Source organism: Cavenderia fasciculata (genome assembly GCF_000203815.1).
Source record: "Cavenderia fasciculata unplaced genomic scaffold Scf_Dfasci-G-o-33e01.r1-3, whole genome shotgun sequence".
NCBI classification, from domain to species: domain Eukaryota; phylum Evosea; class Eumycetozoa; order Acytosteliales; family Cavenderiaceae; genus Cavenderia; species Cavenderia fasciculata.
In genome coordinates, this window is record NW_004457734.1 from 268074 (window position 1) to 292257 (window position 24184).

The following is a 24184-nucleotide window of genomic DNA, read 5'->3' on the forward strand; positions in this document are numbered from 1 at the left end:
ATTTATTTTCGTTGATTTAATTATTATTGTTGCCAATATTGTTGAGTTGGTTGAGTATACATTTGCTGTTGTTGTGGCTGTTGGGTATTTTGTTGTTGAGGTTGTTGTGTTTGTTGCTGTTGTTGTGGTTGCTGCTGTTGTTGAGCCTGTCCTTGTAATTGTTGTAGGTAAAATTGGTTCTGTAGATTTTGTGGGTTTGGTTGCATCACTCTAAATTGACCTTGTTGTTGGAGGTTTTGCTGCTGCTGTTGTTGTTGTTGCTGTTGTAGTTGTTGTTGTTGTTGTTGTAAAAGTTGTTGTTGTTGTTGTTGCTGCTGTTGTAGTTGTTGCATACGTAATAATTGTTGTTGTTGCTGTTGTTGAATTGTCATATTTTGAATATTTTGTACTTGTTGTTGGGGTTGTTGAGTTTGTTGGGTTTGTTGAGTTTGTTGTGGTTGTTGTTGTTGTATACCTACCTGCTGTTGTCCTTGGTTTGCAAAGAATTGTTGTTGCTGTGGTTGACCTTGCTGAATTTGCTGTTGTACATGTCCTTGGATTTGACCTGGCAATTGGGTTTGTTGCTGTTGAGCAACTTGTTGCTGCTGTTGAGCAGCTTGTTGTTGATTGAAAAATTGTTGTTGTTGTTGTTGTTGTTGTCCCGGAATTTGTTGTTGTGGCTGTTGCTGTTGTTGTGTCTGTTGTTGACCTTGTTGGTTTGCCTGTTGCTCAGCTCTTTGTCTTAGAGCTTTCATATATTGATCTCGTTGTTGTGGAGGTAGGCTTGCAAGCTGAGCTTGTAACAATTGTTGTTGCTGCTGCTGAGCAGTTTGTTGTTGTTGTTGACCTTGTACTTGTCCTTGTACTTGCTGTTGGCCTTGTAATTGGGTAGTTTGTTGTGGTTGTTGGTAGGTTTGTTGCTGTTGAGCAACTTGTTGTTGTTGTTGTTGTTGCTGCTGTTGGGCAGCCTGTTGCTGTTGCTGTAATCTCTGTTGAAGCAAGGTTGCTGCTTGTTGTTGAATAGCATTCTGCTGCTGAATAGTATTCTGTTGTTGCGGATTAAAAGTGTTTGCTTGTTGTTGTTGAAGATTATATTGTTGCTGCTGTGTATTTTGTTGTTGTTGTTGTTGTGTCTGTTGTATTTGCTGTTGTTGTTGTTGTTGTTGTTGTTGTTGTTGTTGGGTCTGTTGTGGTTGCAATTGATTGATTTGTTGTTGAGGAGTTGAAACTTGCTGCAAACCAACTATTGGCTGTTGTGTTTTTTGAGCTGCCTGCAATTTGAGGAGCATTTGTAGCTGTTGTTGTTGTTGTTGTTGAGTCGGGGTCTGAGGGTTAGGTTTGGGGGGTCTGCTGTGGTGGAATCAGTCCCTGTTGACCTATGTTCTGGGTTTGTACTTGTTGATTCGTCTGTTGTTGTGTATGTTGGCCTTGTTGGCCTGGTTGTTGTTGTTGACCTTGCTGTTGTTGTAGTTGTTGTTGTTGTTGTTGCAGCTGCTGCTGGCGTTTCACCAACATTTGAAGTTGTTGTGGAGTAAACTGTTGTTGTTGACCCGGTTGAACTACCTGTTGCTGCCCAGCTATTTGACCTTGTTGTTGTTGTTGTTGTTGACCTTGCTGAGTTTGAGCCGTGCCAACAATACCTCCTGCCACAAATGGGTTCTGTGGTGTATTTCGATTAAACTGTTGTTGTCCTGCTGCTACCGCTGCTGCTGCTGCCGCTTGTTGTAATTGCTGTTGTTGTTGTCCTGCTGCTACAGCTGCTGCCGCCGGTTGATACATTCCTGCAGTTTGTGGGAATTGTTGTTGCTGACCCGGCATTGGAACTTGAGGAACCGTTTGGTGCACTTGAGCTGCACTTCCAGTGTATTGCTGCGCACTTCCAGCTTGTGCTTGAGCTTGAGCTTGAGCCTGAGCCTGAGCTTGGGCAGCTTGAGCTTGAGCTTGTAGTTGTTGCAAAATATGTTGTTGTTGTTGTTGCAATAACTGTTGTTGGTGTAATGCAAGATTTGTTTGTTGTTGGGTAGTTTGAATTTGTGGTTGTTGTTGTGTCTGTGCTGTTTGTTGTTGCTGTGTAACCTGTTGCTGTTGATTTGGATACCCCGAAATATGAGTAGCAGGTTGTTGTTGGACGATATTTGTTTGTTGTTGTTGTGGAGTGGTTGCAAAATGGGTTTGTTGAGCTTGTTGTACGGATGTTTGTTGGGGTTGTTGTATGTTGGGCATGGATGTAAGTCTAGGGTTTGCTTGGGTGGGAGTATGAGATTGCTGTGGCGTGATGGGGGTGTGTGGTTGCAGACCTGGTGTATGGTACACTTGTGCAGGTGACTGTAATGGATGGATGGTGTTTTGAGGTGGTGTGTTTTGCGACACTATTGGAGAGGTGGTAGAGTATTGTGGCATTGACATTTGTCTAACTGCTTGTCCTACACCCACTCCACCATGCTGCATATTGATTGGTTGTTGTGGTTGTTGGATGTTACTTGTTTGTAATACCTGTGGAGACACTATGGGAGGTGAAACAGTCGGCTGACCAGTCGCCACCGATGTGATTGGCACCGCTGTTGTGATGGCTGGTTGTGCCATTGCGTAGCTGCTGGTTGGTGTAGTCACCATCTGAGGTGGTTGTTGCATTGGCATTGTCTTGGCTCTTTGTACAGCAGCTGCTTGTTGTGGAATATGTGTCTGCTGAACAGGTGTAACAACTGTCTGTTGTTGTTGAACTGAAATAGGTGGAGAATGGTGTTGTATCATATTCGCACCCACTTGCTGCTGCTGCTGAGGCACCATGATTGGCTGTACCTGCGCAGCTTGAGAAATATTGGGTGTAGAAGTTTGTTGTGTCATTGGTACTTGATGTTGTTGTTGTTGCTGCTGTACAATCTGTTGAGGTTGTGTATTATTTTGCATTTGTTGAGCAACAATTGGTTGTTGAGTATTTTGTACAAGATTTTGTTGTTGTTGATGTTGTAGTATTGGTTGTTGCTGTTGAACTGCAACAGGTGGAGATTGTTGTCGAGGAGCAAGATGTTGTTGTTGTTGTTGTTGTTGTTGCTGTTGAATTGGTTGCTGTGTTTGTTGTGGTTGTTGGATTGGTTGTTGTTGTTGTTGTGGTTGTTGTGGTTGTTGAACAGCTTGTGGTGGAGATGTTTGGTTAACGATGGTATTGGTGACGGGAGTAGTTACAGATACTGGTGCAGGCGCAGGTGGTGCAGCGACTGGTGTGGGGAGACGTATACCAGTGCCGTTCATAGTGGCTGACAATAGCTCCTTGAGCAGTGCCACTTGATCGACCGACGACGTCATCTTTGTCAATTTGTATTTATTGGTCGACCCTCTTTTAATCTCTATGTCCTCGTCGATATCCTCCAACACTCTATTCAACGATTGCACGTGATCGTTGAGTTGCATAGTCGCCTGATTCACCGACACACCAGACTCCTCACCAATATTGTTTCTACGCTGATAGTTTGCCAATAGTTCATTACTATTACTTTCAATATCAAGACTTAATTTAGTTCTAAGTAGATTTGGAACTAAAATAATAATAATAATTATTAATATTTGTTTTGTGTAATAATCTATCTCTCTCTCTTTTGTCTATGATTTCATACTTATATTAGGATCAGTATTTGCAAGTAATTGATTAGGGTAGACTACTATAGAATCTAAGATCAATGATATTTCACGTTGAAGTGATTCATAGCCACCAGAGAGTACTTTGAAATGACCAAGTATATCTTCCCAATTCCCCGTTGACGTTGAGTAGATCAACCCACGAATATCCTTTGTCTTGTCTTTAATTGAATTTAAATTTGATTCTATATCAACATCTTGTAGTAGTATTGGCTGTTGTTGTTGCTGTAAACGTGATTAGATTATTAGTATGTACATATATCATCACATCACAAACATTGTCAATGTTAAACTTACCATCATTTCTTTATATAATATATATACGATTAATAATAATAATAATACTACAATCTACAGTTGATGATGATGATGATACAGAATATAATCTAACACCTATCCTTGTTTGCTCTCTCTCTTCTCTACTCAACTAAATTCATTAATAAAGGGAGGGCATTAATGATATAAATATATGACACTACGCAATAATTTAATTAAAATTAATTATGTTTTTAAAGTGGGTGATGAAACCAAAGGTCGATGATCATCAGTGAGTATAATAATAAATGTTAGTTATTTATTTATTTTATTTGTTTATCTATGACATAGATAAAGTTTGTATGTTGTATGTAATACAAGTATTTACTCATTGTATACTTTGAGGATAGTTTGAGTGTCATGTGGTTATGATTATTTACTCAAAAGATATTTATTTTATTATTTATAGGTCGTAGGTTTGAAATCTCCCGATAATCTCCTCCACAACTGTTCGCGAGCTGTGATGGGGAACCATCGATTTTGTGGGAACTTCACCATCAAGCCAACTATGGTCACTTCTCGTAAAAGAAGGAGAAGTTATCAATGATGACGCAATGAGAGAAAGATCTTTAAACTTCAACCCTTCTCGTTGTAAGTTAACCTTTAACTTTTAAACCGTCGAGAAGAGAATTCTCATCTCACACAACCTACTGCAGCGCGGTATGGTTTCAGACATTCATTCAAATTATATTATAATCATCAAACCAAATATTTAAAAGAGAGATAATAATAATTAAAAGATGACAGATACTAGTAAAGTATTATTTATGGTTGGAGCCAGTTCTGGTTTTGGTTTATCAATTACCAAACTATTCCTTGAGAAGGGATTCCGTGTAGCTGCCACTGCTAGATCCAAAGAACAATTAATCAAGGCCGTCGGAGAGACTGATACCAACAAGTTCCTTGCCCTTGAAAACAACCTAAAGGAAGATGAAGCTATCAACAAGACTGTTCAAGACATTGTATCTCATTTTGGTAGAATCGACATTGTCTTTTGTAATGCTGGTTACGGTATCTCTGGTGTCAATGAAGAAGTATCTGACCAAAACCTCCGTGACATCTTTAACATTAATTTCTTTGCCTATGCCTCTGTCCTCAGACATGTCACCAAGTACCTCCAAAGTGGTGCCCACGTCTTCCTCCTCTCTTCCATCGGTGGTTTCAATCCATTCCCAGGTAGCATTGCTTACAACACAACTAAATTTGCTGTTTGTGCTCTTGGTGAAAGTTATGCTGCTGAAGTTAAAGGTATGTAAATATAAATATATTAATATTAATCAAGAATGAATCAAAATTGACCAATTATTATATTTAATTTTTTGTATTTAGCATTTGGAATTAAAGTAACCAATTTAAATAGTGGAGCATTTGCAACATCATTTGGATCAGGAATGCAACCAGCTGCTATCAACCTCCAAGAAAAGTACAAGGATATTTACCAAAAGGCTGGTGAGTTTTATACTTCACTCATCCTCAAGGATGCTGGCAAGTTTTCCGAGTTGATCCTAGAGTATGTCAACAGCGATAAGCCAGAAGCTCCACTCAACTTGTTTATCGGTGCTGATGCCAACCAATTGGCTCACGAAAAGATTGCTCAATTACAAAAGGATCTCAAGGATAATGAACAGTTTACCATTGACAGATTCTTGACCAAGTAAACCAATTCAACTTCAACACACCAATCATCACTCCCACCCACTTATCAACCAAATAATAAACCCAATATACCAACAAACAGAATCCAATCAGATATCATTGGATCGAGTAGTTGTTGATATCATCCCCCACAACCAACCGTAAACTAAAATATTAATATCTATCGATGATGTGATGACTAAAGAATGACAAGATCTAGAGTTCCCCTCTGAAAATATTTTATTTATTGATTTAATTATTTTTTATAGATTAATTATATTTAGATATTAAAACTGTTGGGTTTGATGATAAACCATTGAATCCAAAGGGAGTCCAAAGTAATTCAGTGCTTTTGATTGACTTGTTGTCTGTACGAACATTGGCGAAAAAGATAAAGTAGCCCTTTGAACTGAGTGGGTTGGTTGCATCAACATGTTGAGGATCACTTGGCTTTGCAAATGGACGAACACCACAACGTTGAAGAATGTGTTGTTGGGATCCATCTGAAAAGGTTACCCGAATGGTAAAGTCACATCCACTATTTAAACAAAACCATTTGATTGGTCCTTTTGAAGGTTGAATGTCTAGGAGATGTGTTGGATTGGTTGGATCAATCGTTCTAATAATATTTCCAGTGTACGAGAGATATGGGTAGATTTGAGAGACATCGCTAACATTGGCATGACTGTAGGTAATCACAATCGTATGTACTGGCACCCCCCTTTCGATTGGTGTTCCACTGTCTAGAGACGTTTGGCCATTAGTATCATTGACTACTTTGAATGGGTAGAATTTACCATCGATTGAATCCCAACTTTGGTAGGTTTTGTCAGATTCTCTGTAGATGAGAGCACCTCCCCTGCTTTCATGTTTGCCATTTCTGATTGTGGTTGATCCTTCAAAGTACGACTGCATGGTTGACATTTCAAAGTCTGCAAACATTGAATAAATGTAGTTACTTGGTCTGTCACCAGCACCACCTTGCATAATACTTTGTTTCATACAATGACTTTGGTCACTCGGATCTCGAAGATGATCCGTTTTGCATTTGCTGCCTATTGGTAACCATGGTGGAAGTAATTCCATGTGGTTTATATCAAATCCCCACTGAGATCCAAGTAAAGATCCATTTACGTATGGAAATTTACCAGCATTATAAGCTTCACCTGCCTGAATAAAAATAATCAAATTAATAAATTAATCGTTCAATCAACTACTATATATGATACATACATGAGGTAGACCAAAAGCATGACCCTGTTCATGAACGAAAATAAAGGAATATAGATGATCACCTGAACCAGACATACCACCACCCAGTCCTCCACCAGTGTTGGCAAAGACACCACGATTGTTGAATGCAATGATGGGGGTGTAGAGTTGAATCTTTTCAGCATTTCCACCATTGACTGTTCGGAGGCCACCAAGAAAGGTGAGAATGGAAGACATGACTGCGTAGCCCTCCTTCATCTGGCTGGTGTTGTTTACACGATAGGGTGGACCATTGTTGCGTGGACCAATGATCATGTATGGCCATTGAACCATACCAACTGGATGAGTCTTGGATGTGAGCTTTGAGACAGGCCATCTTTGTTGAAGTTCTGTTACGAACATGTCAGGGATCGTACCAATCCCTGGAAAGTTGGTATTGTTTGGAGTGGCACCAAAGAGAAAGAATGGAACAATCTTGAATAGCATGTCGACTGTCTCACCGACTCGAACGCTTACATCTTGGCTCTTGACCTTGTCATTGGTATCATCTGGGTAAGCTACTACAATGAGACCTGGTTGGATCCATTCCTCATTGGCAATGGCACTGTAATGGGTGGTCGAAAAGGCAGTTCCGTTGGCTTCGGTCTTTGGGAGATGAGATGGGTCGTTTAAAGCAATCGTACCGACAATTGAGTGACTTCCACTTTGATCAGCGGTGGCAGAGGGCAGATTAAAGACAAGTTTTGGATTGGATACCTTGACATTACTACCAAAATCGACAAGAACCAATGTTTTTCTACCACCTACAAGATGATAGGTGTAGTTTTTACCGGAAACTGTCCATTTTAATCCTTCAGCTGGAAGTAAATGAGTTTGACCAAATAATAAATTTACATTTATAATATCATCAGCCTTTGATGATTCAATGACAATGAATAAGAATAAAAATGAAATTAAAGTATTTAAAAGATATCTTTTCATAGGTTAAATAATTATTTTGTTTGTTTGTTGAAGAAAGAAGAATATGATTGAAGAAAGAAGAATATGATTAAGATGAAGAATGGAAACTCCACAAACAACAAAACATGAATGTATTTTTTTGTTACCTTACCTATCTGATGTTGGTTATCATTGAACTCAATCATTCATTCATTGCCTACTGCATCACATCTTCAGTGTACTAATGATAAACAATCAATATTAATGTGTCAATAACAAGGAATGTGCAAATTCTTGTGCCAAAGTACTGTTCTCCTCTTCACCCATTGTTTTAAATGAAAGTTACCAAATAGAACTAAATTAATCATAATAATATTCATGATCATATATACTAGCATTCAAATTAATCATAATAATATGCATGATCATACATACTAGCATTCAAATTAAAATTAAAGAGGTTCATTATGCATCATTGTCGATGTCCAACACCCATGCAAACACAACACACTTTTTAATGATTGTATTGACAACATCGACCCATATGATTTGATTGGATTCTGTTTGTTGGTATTTGGTTCACCTCATCATTATAGTGAAAAAGAGATAATAACTTGAACAAAGATTATCGACCATCCTATTACTGATCGATGTGATACGATGACCAAAGAATGAGGGGTTCTTTTAAAGAATGATCTTCTTGTCCATCGATTTTTAAAAATATCTATCTTGAACGAAAGAGGCGAAATTTCAACCAAGAAGCAAGAGATCATTGCATGCCATGTCAGCATTGCGTTCTTATTCTTTTTTAGTTTTAGTTCTTATTTACGACTATATATCCACTTAGGTCAATTATAAATAAGATGAACCCAAACAATCATGTCATGTTGTTTAAACAATACACAAGACCGAGATAGAATATAGGATGACAGATAGTAGTAGTAGAGTACTATTTATAGTTGGAGCAAGCACTGGGTTTGGATTATCGATGGTAAAGGTTTTCCTTGAACAAGGATTTAGAGTTGCTGCAACATCAAGATCAAAACAACAATTGGTCAATGCTGTTGGTGAGACTGATACAAACAAGTTTATAGCTCTTGAAAATAACTTAAAGGAGGATGAAGCTATCAACAATACTATTCAAGATGTAATCTCTCATTTTGGTAGAATCGACATTGTCTTTTGTAATGCTGGTTATGGAATGTCTGGAACCACCGAAGAGGTATCCGACCAAAACCTTCGTGACATGTTTGATATCAATTTCTTTTCATATGCCTCTGTCCTCAGACATGTCACCAAATATCTATCGAGTGGAGCACACGTCTTCCTCCTCTCATCATCTAGTGGATTCTCTACATTCCCATGCGGTATTGCTTACAATACTTCTAAATTTGCTGTTTGTGCTCTTGGTGAAAGTTATGCTGCTGAAGTTAAAGGTATGTAAATATAAATAATATAAATATAACCAAACCTACCATTTACTCATTCTATTTCCATTTCTATTATTATTTAGCATTTGGAATTAAAGTAACCAATTTAAATAGTGGAGCATTTACAACATCATTTGCAAGTGGAATGAAACAACCAGAGTTGAACCTACGTCAAAAGTACAAAGATATACACGACCAGTGTAGAGCAATGGTCAAGGCATTACCATTCAAAGATACAACTAAATTTGCAGAGTTGGTGTTGGAGCTAGTCAACAGTGACAAGCCAACCGCACCCATCAATTTGTTTGTAGGTGCCGACGCCAATGAAATGGCTCATGAAAAGATTGCTCAATTACAAAAGGATCTAAAAGATAATGAAGAGTTTACTATCAATAGATTCTTGACCAACTAAGCAATTAATAATAATGATAAATAAATAATAAATAATTCACAAACATAAAGAATACTTTTTTTACTTATTTTTTGACTTCCTCCATCTTTCACAAGATCGTGAGAAATAGAAAGAAATCGCGATATCTAAACGAATCATTCAAATGCACGTTTGCATTCGCTTAGTTTGTGAAATGGGCTCGGTTTTATGGTTATTAATCATCATCTAATTAGACTTTCTATCTATACTACTATTTATATAAATATTCTACACATAAATATGACTAGTAATATTAGTACAGGTGTATCACCAAGATCAATCAAACAACGTAGAGATATAATACTTGTAGTACACTATAATACGACAGTAACAGAGATTACATTCACCAATGTAGCTACATACGATCATCTAAGATACCATATCATATCAAATCCCGTACTGGCCAGAGTCATGCCTCAAAGAGGTGATATCATTCTCTTTGATAAACCATTAACTAAAATAGTATCTTATTATGATACCGCTCGATATCCTTTACAAATGTTATCTCTTGTCACTCTTCATGATGGTGATCATATTTATGTTGAAGTTTCAGATCCACCACAACGTATGTAAATAATTATTAATTATTAAATTAAATATATTTCCCTCCTTTCTAATTCCTTTATGATTTGTAGCAGTAATTGGTAAAGTTAGAATATTTTGGAATGATGAAGATAATGATGGTAAAAGTTCAAGAGTGGCCGCAGTGTTTGAAGAAAATGTAACCGATCAAAAGATCAAAGAAGTACTTAAATTGACACGACTGGCAATTAAATGTAGAAATGACCAAAATAATGTATATATGATATCACCTTATCGTGCTGGTGATTATACTATTATGATGCATGAAAAAGAGAAATAGGAATAGAAAATAGTTCCCATGGAAGCATGGTATAAATTAAGTACAACAATGAACGGAATGATCTATCTAGCTTGGAGCGAGTTAAACATTCAAAACAACTTTGGTTAGGTGGCTGGAGAGATCCTTACCTATTCACACCAAAAGAGAGAGAGAGAGAGAGAGAGAGAGAGAGAGACAAAAATAATAAGTATTAGTTAACACTTGTTATACCTCTATTATAATATTCAGAATAAAGATTTACTTTGTGAATGGAATATATATCCATATTCATAACCTATAATATTGTTGTAAGCATTTTGTTTGATTTTAGAAAAGGATGATCAATTCATTTTGATTTCAATCAAGAAAATCAAACAAAATGCTGTACATGAGATTGAAAGGTGAAAAGGTTTACAAACCAAGGTTAACGAACCTGGTAAGGGGAATCTTGGATGTTGATGCTAGAAAACAGACTGAATAGCGCTGCGTCGTCTGTCTTTAAGTAGATATGATTCTTTTATAGAAACTATTTCATCTTTTTGGTCGTGTCAGATTAATAGTGATAATTATAATATAATTAATGGATAGGTAGCTAAATAAAATAATGAGTGTGTTTTTTAATTGGATTTAAGTTGATCATCCAAAAAAAAAATTGTTGTCAATAAAAAAAAAAAAAAAAAAATTATTATTTATTAATTTAGAAAAACAGATAAAGAAAGAGATAGATAGATGTCTAATAAGAATAATAATAATAGTAGAGGAGCAGGTGACGGATCAAACTCATTGTTGACCAAAGAACAACAGGAACTAGTCAAACCATGGGGAGACTTTACCAACTTTATGGCATCACATGGTGTCAAACCGTGGCAGTTTGATGAAGCTATAGAGTTGTTAGAGTACTACAAAAGACAAGATCAGGAGGAAGAATCGGATGACGAAGAGGACTATCAAGAGGCAGATGGTGACTTTGGTCATCTTTCACACATGTTTGACAAAAAGGATAGAGCAATGATCAAAGAGTCTTGGGGAAGTGTCCCAAACTTTTTCTTATCATATAATATCAAACCATGGGATGTAGAGGAAGCAATCGATTTCTGGGAGTCTTTTAAAGAGAATCTAGAGAATCTACAGAATCAAGAAGATGATGATGAAGACGACAATAATGTTTACAACAATCAGCAGCAGCAACAACAACAACAACAACAACAACAACAAGATGATGATGATGAAGAGGATTATGAAGAACAAGATGGTGATTTTAGTCATTTATCATTTATATTTGATAAACAGGATAGAGCAATGATCAACAAGTCCTATGGAAGTGTTCCAAACTTTTTCATTACAAATGGTATCAAACCATGGGAAGTAGAGGATGCTATCAGTTTCTGGGATGAGTTCCAACAACGTATTTACGGGTACACCAAGAACAACAAAAAGAAGAATACTCCATCTGTTAAATCAGAGGTTCAGCCTAAATTTAACAACAATCAAAATAATAACCAAAATAACAATCAAATTAATTATAATAATAATAATCAAATTAATCCTAATTATAATCCTAATTATAACAATAATCAAATTAATTATAATAATAATATTAATCCAAATTATAACAATAATCTAAATAATAATAATTATAGCAATATTAATCCTAATTATAACCCTAATTATAACAATAATAATAATCAAAATAATAATAACTATAATAATTATAGCAATAATAACATCGCACCAGTTAAATCAGAGGTGGAAAGTAATGAAAATAATGAAACCAATGTAAGAGGTGGATACAGAGGTAGAGGTGGAAGAGGTAGAGGTGAATACAGAGGTAGAGGTGGACATCAAAATAATTATAATAATAATAATATGTATAATAATGATCAAAATAATCAAAATAATGTTGACGTTACACCCGTTAAATCCGAGGTAGATGGTAATAATAATAATGAAGCCACTGCCAGAGGTGGAAGAGGTGGAGGATACAGAGGTAGAGGCGGAGACCGTGGTGGAGACCGAGGTGGAAGAGGTAGAGGCGGAGACCGTGGTGGAAGAGGTGGTGATAGAGGTGGAAGTGGATACAGAGGAAGAGGTGGTGACAGAGGTGGAGAAAGAGGTAGAGGCAGAGGAGGTAGAGGTGGAGAAAGAGGTGGAGATCGTGGTGGAAGAGGTGGTCAACAAACCAACAACAATCCATAGAAATATCTCTAAATTGGAAGAACCACTTATCAAATATCCAATATCCAATAATCCAATAATCCAATATCCCCCAACAAAATATAATATAATATAATACTACGTAGAATAATTTTAAAATAAATATCAAAAATATTGTAAAACAACAACAACAATGAATTGATTGATTTTGTTTGTAAACCACACACACCCAACAATAGTATTAATACAAAATCATGATTATAAATGTTGTTTGTTATTAATTAATTGTATATAGTATCTATAATAATAATAATTAAATAACAACAATTATACTAGATAGATATAGATTTAGATAGATATTTAATTTTTAATTAAATCGATGCCAAAACAATCAAAATACAATCAATATGACTATAAGAATCATCTTCCACCATCACCAGAGCCAGAACCAGATGACCACATCGCAGATGATGTCAAACATTATCTGGCCGAGGATTGGGGAGGTGATATGACCAGCTTCCAACTATCACATGGAATCAAACCTTGGGATGTCGATGCTTACACAAGATCATCTGATCTGGTTGACAAATATAGAAAATTTGACAAGTCGATTCAAAAGAATAATAATAATAATAATAATAATAACTCTAGAAAGAATAACAACAGAGATAGTCCTGAACCAGTTTACAAACAATCAGGTTATGCTATTGCAACTAGAATAGATGACAGTGATGATGACAACAACAACACCAAGGTATACAGAACAGGTTATCTTAGAGTTGTTCCTAAAGATGATGACGATGACAACAATGGCAGAGGTGGTGGTGGTGGTGGTGGTGGTGTATACCGACATGGCAATAATAATAATAATTCAAGATCTAAAGGGCCATATGACAGAGAAGGAGGTGGATATAGAGGTGGAAGAGGCGGTAGAGGTGGTGGTGGATATAGAGGTGGAAGAGGTGGTAGAGGTGGAGGTGGTGGATACAGAGGAGGAGGAGGAGGAGGAAGAGGAAGAGGAGGTTATAATTAAATCAATCCTATTCAATCCATTGTATTATTCTTGTGTCAAAGTTCTTTTCTTCTTTAAATAAATAAACCCAATTTATTATAATTATTATTATTATTTATTCTATTGATTTAGTTGTTAAACTGTCTGTAGTAGTATTTTCGTCTTTTCCATTATTTGTATTAGTATTTGATTCTATTTCTATTTCTTTTTCCTTATTATTAATATTATTACTATCTTGTTCTTCTCCATCTTGACCACTTTGATCTTCACCTTCTTCACCATCTTCTTCACCTTCCTTTGCTACCTTTCTAGATGGAATAACTTCTTCAAATGATTTCTTCCAATCATTATTTACAGTTTGTTTTAATAAAATATCAAATACTATAAATAAACAAATAATTAATTAATATATTATATTCTCTTTTTGTTTTGTTTGAATATAATAGATTATAGTTACCATGATTAACAGCCAAAACCTTTCTTGAAGATAATTGAATAAATTCAGAGATTGGTAATTGAGCAGTTTCTATACCTTGTTCCAAGGCAGTGTTATAAGTTAGACCTTTATAACGATTGTGATCTACGAGAGCACCGATAATATATTTCTTGGTTGGATCTAATTCCTTGATGATGTTTGGTGATTCGGCGGTGAGATAGACCAATTCTTCTTTTTTGTATAGATCCATGTAACTTTGTTCGTGTCGACCAACCTTCCAATTAATGTATCCTTGCAATGCTTCAAAAGATTCTTTGACGGGTCCCGTGAACGAACAAAAGTCCATAAAGAGTGGTCGTTCCAATCTAAGTGTATTACCATAGGCAAAGGATATTTGAGTGATAAGACTCTTGATTTCACGTTGTCCCATCAAAGAGGCATGTTGAAAGTCAAATATGATGTTGCCCCACCAATCAATTTCAGATGGGTCTCTTTTTTTTTGCATCTTTACTCTATTCAACTCTAATCTCTCTTCTGATGACATTGATTGTTTCTTTCTCTTTCTCTTTTCTTTTGTCTTTTCTCTTTCATGTGCTTTCTTTAAATCTTTGACTGCATTCCATCTTTCTTGTCTTACTTGTTTCTTTTTTTGACTCTTTGTTAATTCGACTACAACTGCAACTCCCTCTACTCCTTCGGTTGTTGTAGATGTTGTAGATGTTGTAACTGTTGTATCACCATCAGTAGTATTATTTGTTTCTGTATTTGTTGTTGTTTGTTGTTCTAGTACTGGATTTGTCTTTTCTTGAGTATCAACAACAGCAACAGCAGTAGCAGCAGCAGCAGAAGTAGCTGTAACGACAATGTTATTATCTGTATTCATTGTTGATTAATATTTGATGTTGTTTGATTAATGACAAAATAAACATTAAAAAGTCGGTCGGTCGTTTTCGCAAAGGGAAATTAAAATTAATATGGGTAATTCTTTTTTTAGACCTCATGATGATAGGATGTCAGATTTGATTGCCTATTACAAAATTAATAATAAATATTATTATTAATTATTTCTCTATTTATTCACCATGATTCATGTTATTATTGTTATTATTATTATTATTATTTGGATTATGTTGTTGTTGTTGTTGATCTGGTGATAATATATTTGAATTTAAACCATTATGACTTGTATTCCAAAGATGAGAGGAAGGTGCATTTGGATCCCAATAATTTAAAATGTCCATGTTTGTATCCCAACTATTTAAATTAGCAAGATTGTCACTGTCAATTGTAAAGTCTGGATAATTATTGGTATGTTGATAATCTGTAGTCATACCAGTATTGTTATTATTATTATTATTATTATTATTGTTATTATTATTATTATTGTTGTTGTTATTATTGTTGTTGGAGATATTATTTGGTAGATTATATGGGTTGACTGAAATGGTTGAATTTGGTGCTGTAGAGGTGGAGGTGTTGGTGTTGTTGGTGGATGGATGTTGAGGAGGAGTGGATGGTAAATCTGAAATAATTGGTGTTACTCTATTATATGCACTCGTACTAGTGGTACTTGTACTTGCACTTGAATCATTCAACATACTAGATGGCGTATTTGTAGTGGTGGGTGTTGGAGGTGCTTCTTCAATCCTAGCGCCTTGATATTGATGATGTGGGAATGCAAATGTATTATATTGATTATTATTATTATTATTATTATTACTAGTATTATTAAAATTGGTTCCGTTATTATTATTTTGATGAATATTACCATTTATAGGAGTAGTTGGTGGAGTTGAATCATCCATTGAAGTAATGATTGTATTCTTTGTATTTATATTATGATTATTACTATTATTATTATTATTAATATTATTATTACTAGTATTAGTGTCATTACTAGAATGAGTCAATCTAAATCTATTGACGGGGAGACCGCCTCCCCCATGTGTAAAGAATTCTTTTGGTACAATATCCGGGCTCATCAATCTAATTGCTACAACATCGCATATTGGTCTACCTTCTGAATCGAAAATAAAAGTATGTGTATCCAATGTACTGAATACTGATCCATTCTAAAAAAAAACAAAATATATTAATATTATATAATCATATTCATAACTTTAGTACTTACTCTTTGTTTATACAATTGTGTCATTTCAACAATATTACCATGGTTTCTTTGATTAAATATATTCATGGTATTTTCAATTAAATTTGGATGTATAATTTGAGTCCATGGAACTCCAATGATTTCATTCTACAATAAAACATAAATTAATTAATTAATATTCTTTTTTCTTTTCTTTACTTTTTTAACATACCAAACCATAACCTAATAATTTACAGAAATTTTTAGAAGCATTTACAACAGTTGGAGGGTTTTTGGAGAGATCAAAAATAATAAATATATTTTGAGTAGAGTTGTAATAATCGACCATATCCTTTATGCTTCTTGGATACGATAGGGCATTGTCAATAAATGGTGAAGATGTTGGATTGGTTGGTGTAGGATCGACATTGTACAAGTCTGCCGGCAAATTGTTGGGTTGAGCCAGCGTCAACAAACTAAGTTTGGATACCAACGATTCGTTGATTACCTCTAATTTCTCATTCTTTTCTTTGAGTGATGACAGCTCATCAAATATCTTTCTTTGTCCTTCTTTAATATCTCTTAATTCATTTACCAAAAAAGAAAATGCATCCGATCCATAATTATTAAATAAATTGTTATTCTAAAAAAATATAAATATAAATTAGTTGGTTAGTTTCATTCTTTAATAAATGTATTACATAATGAATGATGTTCATTATCTTACATTTTGATGTTTAATTAAATCTGTACTACTTGTAAATTTAAATGGTTGTTGTGGTTGTTGTTGTTGTTGTTGTTGTCCTATTTGTTGTGATTGTGGTTGTTGCTGTGGAGATGTAAATGATGTTTTATGACCAATACTACTATTATTATTATTATTATTCAAGAATGGGTTATTACCAACAGTACTACTAGTATGAGTATTATGAGATTGTCTTGCTACTTTGGTGGTTGTAGAAGATGATGATGACGTAGAGTTGTTGTTGTTGTTTATCGAAGGAAATGCAACTGGTGGTGCTGAAAGAGATGTACTAGGAGATGAAGAGGAAGAAGAAGAAGTAGATTTCAATCTTTCAGTGTAGAAACACATTTGAGGAGTTCCTTTTAGAGCACAGTTACCGCATGGTGTCTGTTCATCACATTCAAGGTGTTCCTTTTGACAAAGAAAACACGATCTGTCCGGCGTCTTCCTCTTTGGCATACGGGAGCTCATTGTTGTAGGGGTCGGTTGTTGGTATATTATAATATGTCTATGTCTCTTTTACTATGACTAATACTGTTATACTATATAATGATAGATAGAATGAATATGTTATCTATCTTTGTTAAAATTAAAGTTATTTTTGCTTGTCTTCGTTTGGATGATTTTTTTGATTTTTATTTATTTTTTTTGTGCATCGTCGACATGTGAGTGTTTTGGGGAAGTTCATTTTATTTTTATTATTATTCCTTTTTTGAAATAATTTGATTTCTAGAAAATGGTTTTAAATTTATAATAATCATTTATCATTTTATATTTCATTTATTTGTATTTTAATATTTCTTTTTTAATTATCTTTTTTTTAAAAAGATGGAAAGAATAGAGTCGATTTTAATCATTATAGATATTATATTAAAATGTGTAGGTGGTGATAGATATTTGTTATCATTCCCTTACATGTTGGTTTGCAAGAAATGGTATCAAATATTTCAAAGTGATGAATTTTGGAGAAGTCTATGTTTGGCGAGATGGACAAGTTTATCATTACTAGAAGATGATTTTCAAATCAGTACTTTTGAAGATAATGCCAACAGTGACAATAAATCAAGTAAAAATCAAAATCCGGATGACGATGACAAAGAACCCTTGGGATCTTATTCGCATACAACTTTTAAATATCGTCGCATCAAGGTCAAATGTTGGAAAGATCTTTTCAAATCAAGATTCAATAGGACTCTTCATCTAAGATTTCTCAACACTAGATTTATACCAAAATACCTGGAATATGTAAAAAACATTGAAGAAAGTTTAGTGCATCCAATAGGAATGGTAAAGAAAATGGAATCATTGGATGAAACATCTTTGGATGACTTTCGAAAGGACAACGATATAGAATCATTATTTCTTTTAGAGTCTGTTGTCTATTACTCTATTTACGTGAGAATTGTAGATACCAAACATTACTATGCTAGCTATTTGACGATTTCTGGAAGTTTAATGTCCTATACCGGAAAGAAAATTGAATTTCTATTAGACTTTTCATCAGACGAAGGTTCAGATATTTCTATTGGATCAATTAGAAAATCTGATTTTAGAGCCGCTCTTCCCGATCATTTTTGGGAATCAGTTCAACAACATATTCAATCTAAATCAATGTCTATTGATGATCTCAAATATCTATTTGAAAAAATACTTTTACCTCGAGACGACATGGATATTGGCATTAAAATATTTCATGCTCCAAACAAATACATAAAAGTAAAACGAAGATAAATAATTATATAATGAAGACGAGGTAGTGGGGAATCTATAAAGTTTAGAGAAATTACTCATTAACATAATAAAAAATAAAAAATAGGTTGCAAACTCTCAACTACTATTTGATTTCAATAGTTTCAAGTTTAAATTTTAACAACAACAACAACAAATAATATTATTTTTAAAAAATGGATAGACTAGAGATACCAAAAATAATAATTAAAGAAATATTAGTATTTTGTGTAGGTGGTGAAAGATTCTTGTTATCATTCCCTTTTTTATTTGTTTGTAAGAAATGGAATCAAATATTTAAAAGGGACGAATTTTGGAGACGATTTATTTGTCTAGATGGATAAACCATTGTGATCACCAAAGTTGGAAAGATCATTTCCAAATCAGATTCAAAAGATCTCTTCAAATTGAGTCTAGAATAAATGGTCATGTAGACAATGAAGGGGAAAGTACTCTGCACGTTGAACTATTAGAATCTGGCAATGGCTGTATTTAATGGAAAGAAAATAACCTTTAATTTTAACTTTCAAAGGGATCAAGAAAAATCATTTGCTCTTGCCTGTGAATATCAATACTTGCAAAAAATTTTTCATATTTTTCAGAGTACCAAAAAAAGCACATCAAACTTATAATTGTATCATTAATAATGACTACTATAACAACAACAATAACATTTCATTCAATATTCAGATCGATATATATTAGACAATTGATATTCAAACATATCGGTGATATACAAAATCATTTGTATCGACCCGATGAAAAAGATAAAAGGAGGAGTATTAGTGATGATAGAGGAAGACCAAGACAACTATTAAAAGGAAGGGATATCATCAAATTACCTCGTCTAGAAATGATATCAAAGTTTGGAATGCCTTGGAACTTTCAATGTCATTACCTACCTAAAGATTGTAATCAAATACTACTCAATAGAAGAAGATTAGCAATCACTCAATACTGTTGTCACCGTAATGCAACATTGGATACACTGAAACATCTATTGAAATGGTCGACTGACTTTGAATTTAAGTGGAAGTACTTGAATGACACAATAGATAGAAATAGTAACAAAAAAATTAATCAAGATGTATTAGAGTATCTAATCAAGATATCTCCTAAAAAGAACGTATTTTTAGACACGGCAATGGATGTGGCATGCAAGAGCGGGTATCTATCTGTTGTAAAGATGTTATACTCGACCAAAGGTATAAAATTCAATAGAGTACACATGACCTTGGCTTGTCAAGCACCTTCGATTGATATAGTAAAGTATATAAATGATAGTGGAATTGGAAATTGTGAAGATGCAATGGTAAGTATTTTAAAATTTGTATAAAAAGAAAAGGTAAATCATTTCTTAATTCTTTTTCTTGTTAATCATCAAAATAGGATGAAGCTGCCGAGATTAACTCTTTAGAGATTGTAAAGGTGAGTCGATTAGTTGGTTAATTGTGTGTTTGGTTACTTTGCCCTGTTAACATTCTATTACTTTTAAAAATTAATTTAGTTTTTTCACTTTAATACAACTCAAGGTGCATCAACTTGGGCTATGGATTGGGCATCAATGCACGGTCACATTGAAATGGTCAGGTTCCTTTCAGAGCATCGTAGTGAAGGTTCAACAACCAGGTCTATGGATTGGGCTGCTGAAAATGGACACATTGATGTGGTAAAGTACCTTCAAGAGCATCGCAGTGAAGGTGCATCAACCAGTGCTATAGATAGGGCATCTCGTAATGGCTACATTGAAGTGGTAAAGTACCTTTATGAGCATCGTAGTGAGGGTGCAACTACCAATGCTATTGATGCTGCAGTTCTATTTGGCCACTTTGATGTCGTAAAGTACCTTTATGAAAATCAAATTGAATGTGATGCAACAACAAACATTGATATACATATAGGAGATGATGCCATATCAAAAGGAGGCATTGAAATGGTCAAATATCTTGTTGAAACTGTCAAGGCAAAATGTACACCAGAGACTGTGGGTGCAGCATTGAGACACGATAAATTGGATATCTACCAGTATCTCTATGACCGTTTCTCGGCTGACAGTAGTATTTGGACAAAAGATATAATGAATTATGCAGCTCGATATGGCTACATTGATATTTTAATGCATCTTCATGAGCACAAATGCAAAGGTGCAACAACAAGGGCTATGGATTGGGCATCTCAAAATGGACGCATTGAAGTTGTAAAGTTCCTTCATGAGCATCGTAGTGAAGGTGCAACAACCGATGCTATGGATATGGCATCTCAAAATGGACACATTGAAATGGTCAAAGTATGTATAACAACAACAACAAACAAGATAATTTAATTGGGCAGCATGTATATTAACCAATCTATTATTATTATTATTATTAGTTTTTACACGATAATCGTACTGAAGGATGTACAAAAAGGGCACTCAAATATGCTTGTCGCAATGGACATGTAGAAGTAGCTAAATTTCTAATCAATACCAGAAATGAGAAATGCAATGAAAAAATACTAGGGCATCGTGACATTATATGGTCCAACCATTGTGATGATATTTTCAAGCTGATTCTTCCTCTATTCGTAGGTCGAGATGGAATAGAATCAATTAAAAGTGTCATCACACAAATGAGACGTAAGCAATGTTATGAGGCCAAACAATTACTCAGAGATTATTTACAACAACTAAAAGGTGATAGTGGTGAAATAATCAAGAACAATCCCTTCCTCCTATTCCACCCCAGCAAGAGGACAATAACCCTCGGATGAATCTTATCGAAAGTATCAAATCCTACTTTAACTAAAAACTAAAAGTAGGTTCCATAGTTTCTCTTATACAAAAATTATAAATTTATTAATTGTTTTTTTTCCTGGTCAAAATTTTTTCATGGTCACGATCAGTTTCACTTCTTCTCGTTGTTCTTCAAAGTAATAATAATAATAATAATGAACTTTGTAAAATAATAATAGTAATAATAATAATGACTACAACAACTACAACAATCACATTTCAATCAATATTCAGAGCTAAATATATTAGACAATTGATATTCAATCATATTAGTGATATATCAAAACAACTCAACACAGATGTTTATTTTAAGAGGAGTGATGATAGACGACCACAACGGTTATTAAAAGGAAGAGATATCATCAAGTTACCTCGGCTTGAAATGATATCACACTTTGCAATGCCTTGGCACTTTCTTTGTCATTATCTACCTATTGATTGTAATCAAATACTACTCAATAGAAGAAGAAGAGTGATCAGTGAATACTGTCATCATCCAAATGCAACATTTGATACACTTGATCATCTAATGAAATGGTCAACTGGATTGGTATTTAAATGGAAGTACTTTAAAGATGTAGTCTTGGGAAAATTCTTTTATAAAATACATTTTAATCAAGATGTATTAGAGTATCTAATCAAGATATGTCCTTTACAGAATAGATTTTTGTATCAAGCAATGAAAGAGGCAATCAAAAATGGGTATCTACCGACTGTAAAGATGTTACACTCGACCAAAGGTATAAAACTCGATAGTACTCACATGGAAATTGCTTGTAGATCATCTTCGATTGAAGTAGTAAAGTATATACATGATAGTGGAGTTGAAGAATGTCAAGATGCATTGGTAAGTATTAATTTAGTTAATTGATAAAGATAATATCAATAATTTATAAATTAATTCCTGTTCTCTCTTCTCTCTCTCTCTCTCTCTCTCTCTCTCTCTCTCTTTCTCTACTCAATTGTACCACTATAGGATGAAGCAGCAAAGAATAGTTTAGAGATTGTAAAGGTGAGTTGTTTGGTTGGCGATATTAATCATTGTTTCACTATTGAATATTAACATCATACAATCATCTATTATTTTCAAAACTATAATAGTTTCTTCATTTCAATCGTAGTGAAGGTGCATCAATCAGGGCTATGGAAAATGCCGCTGAAAAAGGTCACATTGAAATTGTACGGTTCCTACAAGAGCATCGTAGTGAAGGTGCATCAGCCTTTGCTATGGATTGGGCAGCTGAAAAAGGTCACATTGAAATTGTACGGTTCCTACAAGAGCATCGTAGTGAAGGTGCATCAATCAGGGCTATGGAAAATGCCGCTGAAAACGGCCACATTGAAGTTGTAAAGTACCTTTATTTCAACAGAACTGAGGGTGCATCAACCAGGACTGTCGATTATGCGGCTAAAAAAGGAAATGTTGATGTTTTAAAGTCCCTTTACCAACATCAACGTAGACATTTATCAACTCTGATGGATTGCGCACTTAAATTTGGCAACTTTGATTTCTTCAAGTATCTTTATGAAAATCAAACTAATCATGCAAAAACTATGATTGATAAAGATGATGGTGTTGTATCAAAAGGAGGCATTGAAATGGTAAAATATCTCGTTGAAACTGTCAAAGCAAAATGTACAAAATATACTCTCAGTGCAGCATTGAAATATGGTAAATTGGATATTTTCTATTATCTCTATGACCTTTTCTCCAAGGATACCGAGAGTGATATTTGGACAACAAGTTATGGACAGTGCAGCTCGATATGGGTACATTGATATTGTAAAACACCTTCATTTCAACCGTAGTGAAGGTGCAACAACCGATGCTATGAATTATGCATCAAGGAAAGGTCATATTGAAATTGTAAAGTTCCTTTCAGAGTACAGAACTGAAGGTGCAACAACATGGGCTATGGATTTTGCAGCTAAAAAAGGTCATATTGAAATTGTCAAAGTATGTAGAGGTTAACATTATTAATAGCAAACGATATTCTAATTACAAACAAATTACCTTTTATTATTGTTGTTTATTATTATTATTATTAGTTTTTACATTTTAATCGTAGTGAAGGATGTACTGAAGGGGCGCTAGAGAATGCTTGTCGCAATGGACATGTAGAAGTTGCATCATTTCTAATCAATGTAAGAAATGAGAAATGCACCGAAAAAATACTTGGATATAGAGATGTATTGTGGAATCACTATGATGACAATGGTATACTCAAGTTGATTCTTCCTCATTTCGTAGGTCGAGATGGAATAGAATCAATTGAAAGAGTCATCACAAAAATGAGACGTCAGCAATGTTATGAAGCCAAACAACTACTCAGAGATTATTTACAACAACTTAAAGGTCGTCATGACCAAGATAATAATCAACAACAATCCCTTCCTCCTCCATATCCCCTAAATAATAATAATAATCCGACAAATCAAATAGACCGGTCCCAAAAATTCCAAAACAAAACCTAAAAAGATACCAAAAAAGGTATCAGCACCCAACAACAAAAACAACAACAAAGTCAACCATCTCAACCATCAACAACCTCTCAACCATCTCAACCAACCTATCAAACAACCTTTGGTCAACCAAGTCAAATCTATTTTGAAGAGCAAGAACTACAAGAACAAGACCAACAAGAGCTAATCAAAAAACAAAGAGGAAATGAAAAAAAGAATACAAGAGTTGGAAAAAACAACGACCGAGCAAGAAGGTGAAAAGAAATCCTACTATCATCAATGCACTATATATCACAACAATTTAGAAATTGATTTGCAGTCATCATCATCACTCCAATAAACCAATATTATGTTCATGAAAAGTATTATT

The 24184-nt window shown here is 34.4% G+C and overlaps 11 protein-coding genes across 11 annotated transcripts; 7 read left to right on the forward strand and 4 right to left on the reverse strand.

The window, feature by feature from the left end:
- Nucleotides 1–23: 23 nt before the first annotated feature.
- Nucleotides 24–3915, reverse strand: DFA_04323 (uncharacterized protein; the record flags this gene model as incomplete). The annotated part of the gene is made up of 5 exons (XM_004359999.1): nucleotides 24–1304; nucleotides 1375–2159; nucleotides 2460–3512; nucleotides 3591–3837; nucleotides 3910–3915. 5 exons carry the CDS (start codon nucleotides 3913–3915, stop codon nucleotides 24–26), a joined length of 3372 nt encoding a protein of 1123 aa, XP_004360056.1.
- A 752-nt stretch (nucleotides 3916–4667) lies between these two features.
- Nucleotides 4668–5585, forward strand: DFA_04324 (uncharacterized protein; the record flags this gene model as incomplete). The annotated part of the gene is made up of 2 exons (XM_004360000.1): nucleotides 4668–5175; nucleotides 5257–5585. The coding sequence occupies 2 exons, from the start codon at nucleotides 4668–4670 to the stop codon at nucleotides 5583–5585; spliced, it is 837 nt and encodes a 278-aa protein (XP_004360057.1).
- Nucleotides 5586–5832: 247 nt separating this feature from the next.
- DFA_04325 (uncharacterized protein) lies at nucleotides 5833–7755 on the reverse strand (the record flags this gene model as incomplete). The annotated part of the gene is made up of 2 exons (XM_004360001.1): nucleotides 5833–6732; nucleotides 6796–7755. The coding sequence occupies 2 exons, from the start codon at nucleotides 7753–7755 to the stop codon at nucleotides 5833–5835; spliced, it is 1860 nt and encodes a 619-aa protein (XP_004360058.1).
- An 883-nt stretch (nucleotides 7756–8638) lies between these two features.
- Nucleotides 8639–9555, forward strand: DFA_04326 (uncharacterized protein; the record flags this gene model as incomplete). Its single annotated transcript, XM_004360002.1, has 2 exons — nucleotides 8639–9149; nucleotides 9227–9555. The coding sequence occupies 2 exons, from the start codon at nucleotides 8639–8641 to the stop codon at nucleotides 9553–9555; spliced, it is 840 nt and encodes a 279-aa protein (XP_004360059.1).
- Nucleotides 9556–9813: 258 nt separating this feature from the next.
- DFA_04327 (uncharacterized protein) lies at nucleotides 9814–10435 on the forward strand (the record flags this gene model as incomplete). The annotated part of the gene is made up of 2 exons (XM_004360003.1): nucleotides 9814–10138; nucleotides 10209–10435. 2 exons carry the CDS (start codon nucleotides 9814–9816, stop codon nucleotides 10433–10435), a joined length of 552 nt encoding a protein of 183 aa, XP_004360060.1.
- Nucleotides 10436–11143: 708 nt separating this feature from the next.
- DFA_04328 (uncharacterized protein) lies at nucleotides 11144–12610 on the forward strand (the record flags this gene model as incomplete). Its single annotated transcript, XM_004360004.1, has 1 exon — nucleotides 11144–12610. One exon carries the CDS (start codon nucleotides 11144–11146, stop codon nucleotides 12608–12610), a length of 1467 nt encoding a protein of 488 aa, XP_004360061.1.
- A 337-nt stretch (nucleotides 12611–12947) lies between these two features.
- On the forward strand, nucleotides 12948–13601 carry DFA_04329 (uncharacterized protein; the record flags this gene model as incomplete). Its single annotated transcript, XM_004360005.1, has 1 exon — nucleotides 12948–13601. The coding sequence occupies one exon, from the start codon at nucleotides 12948–12950 to the stop codon at nucleotides 13599–13601; it is 654 nt and encodes a 217-aa protein (XP_004360062.1).
- A 94-nt stretch (nucleotides 13602–13695) lies between these two features.
- DFA_04330 (Putative RNaseIII) lies at nucleotides 13696–14899 on the reverse strand (the record flags this gene model as incomplete). The annotated part of the gene is made up of 2 exons (XM_004360006.1): nucleotides 13696–13961; nucleotides 14038–14899. 2 exons carry the CDS (start codon nucleotides 14897–14899, stop codon nucleotides 13696–13698), a joined length of 1128 nt encoding a protein of 375 aa, XP_004360063.1.
- Nucleotides 14900–15089: 190 nt separating this feature from the next.
- Nucleotides 15090–17321, reverse strand: DFA_04331 (uncharacterized protein; the record flags this gene model as incomplete). Its single annotated transcript, XM_004360007.1, has 4 exons — nucleotides 15090–16088; nucleotides 16148–16273; nucleotides 16338–16748; nucleotides 16833–17321. The coding sequence occupies 4 exons, from the start codon at nucleotides 17319–17321 to the stop codon at nucleotides 15090–15092; spliced, it is 2025 nt and encodes a 674-aa protein (XP_004360064.1).
- Nucleotides 17322–17678: 357 nt separating this feature from the next.
- On the forward strand, nucleotides 17679–18713 carry DFA_04332 (uncharacterized protein; the record flags this gene model as incomplete). The annotated part of the gene is made up of 2 exons (XM_004360008.1): nucleotides 17679–18566; nucleotides 18702–18713. The coding sequence occupies 2 exons, from the start codon at nucleotides 17679–17681 to the stop codon at nucleotides 18711–18713; spliced, it is 900 nt and encodes a 299-aa protein (XP_004360065.1).
- A 511-nt stretch (nucleotides 18714–19224) lies between these two features.
- DFA_04333 (uncharacterized protein) lies at nucleotides 19225–23826 on the forward strand (the record flags this gene model as incomplete). The annotated part of the gene is made up of 9 exons (XM_004360009.1): nucleotides 19225–19890; nucleotides 19968–20006; nucleotides 20086–20865; nucleotides 20949–21261; nucleotides 21531–22198; nucleotides 22328–22363; nucleotides 22453–23023; nucleotides 23097–23308; nucleotides 23401–23826. The coding sequence occupies 9 exons, from the start codon at nucleotides 19225–19227 to the stop codon at nucleotides 23824–23826; spliced, it is 3711 nt and encodes a 1236-aa protein (XP_004360066.1).
- Nucleotides 23827–24184: the final 358 nt, after the last annotated feature.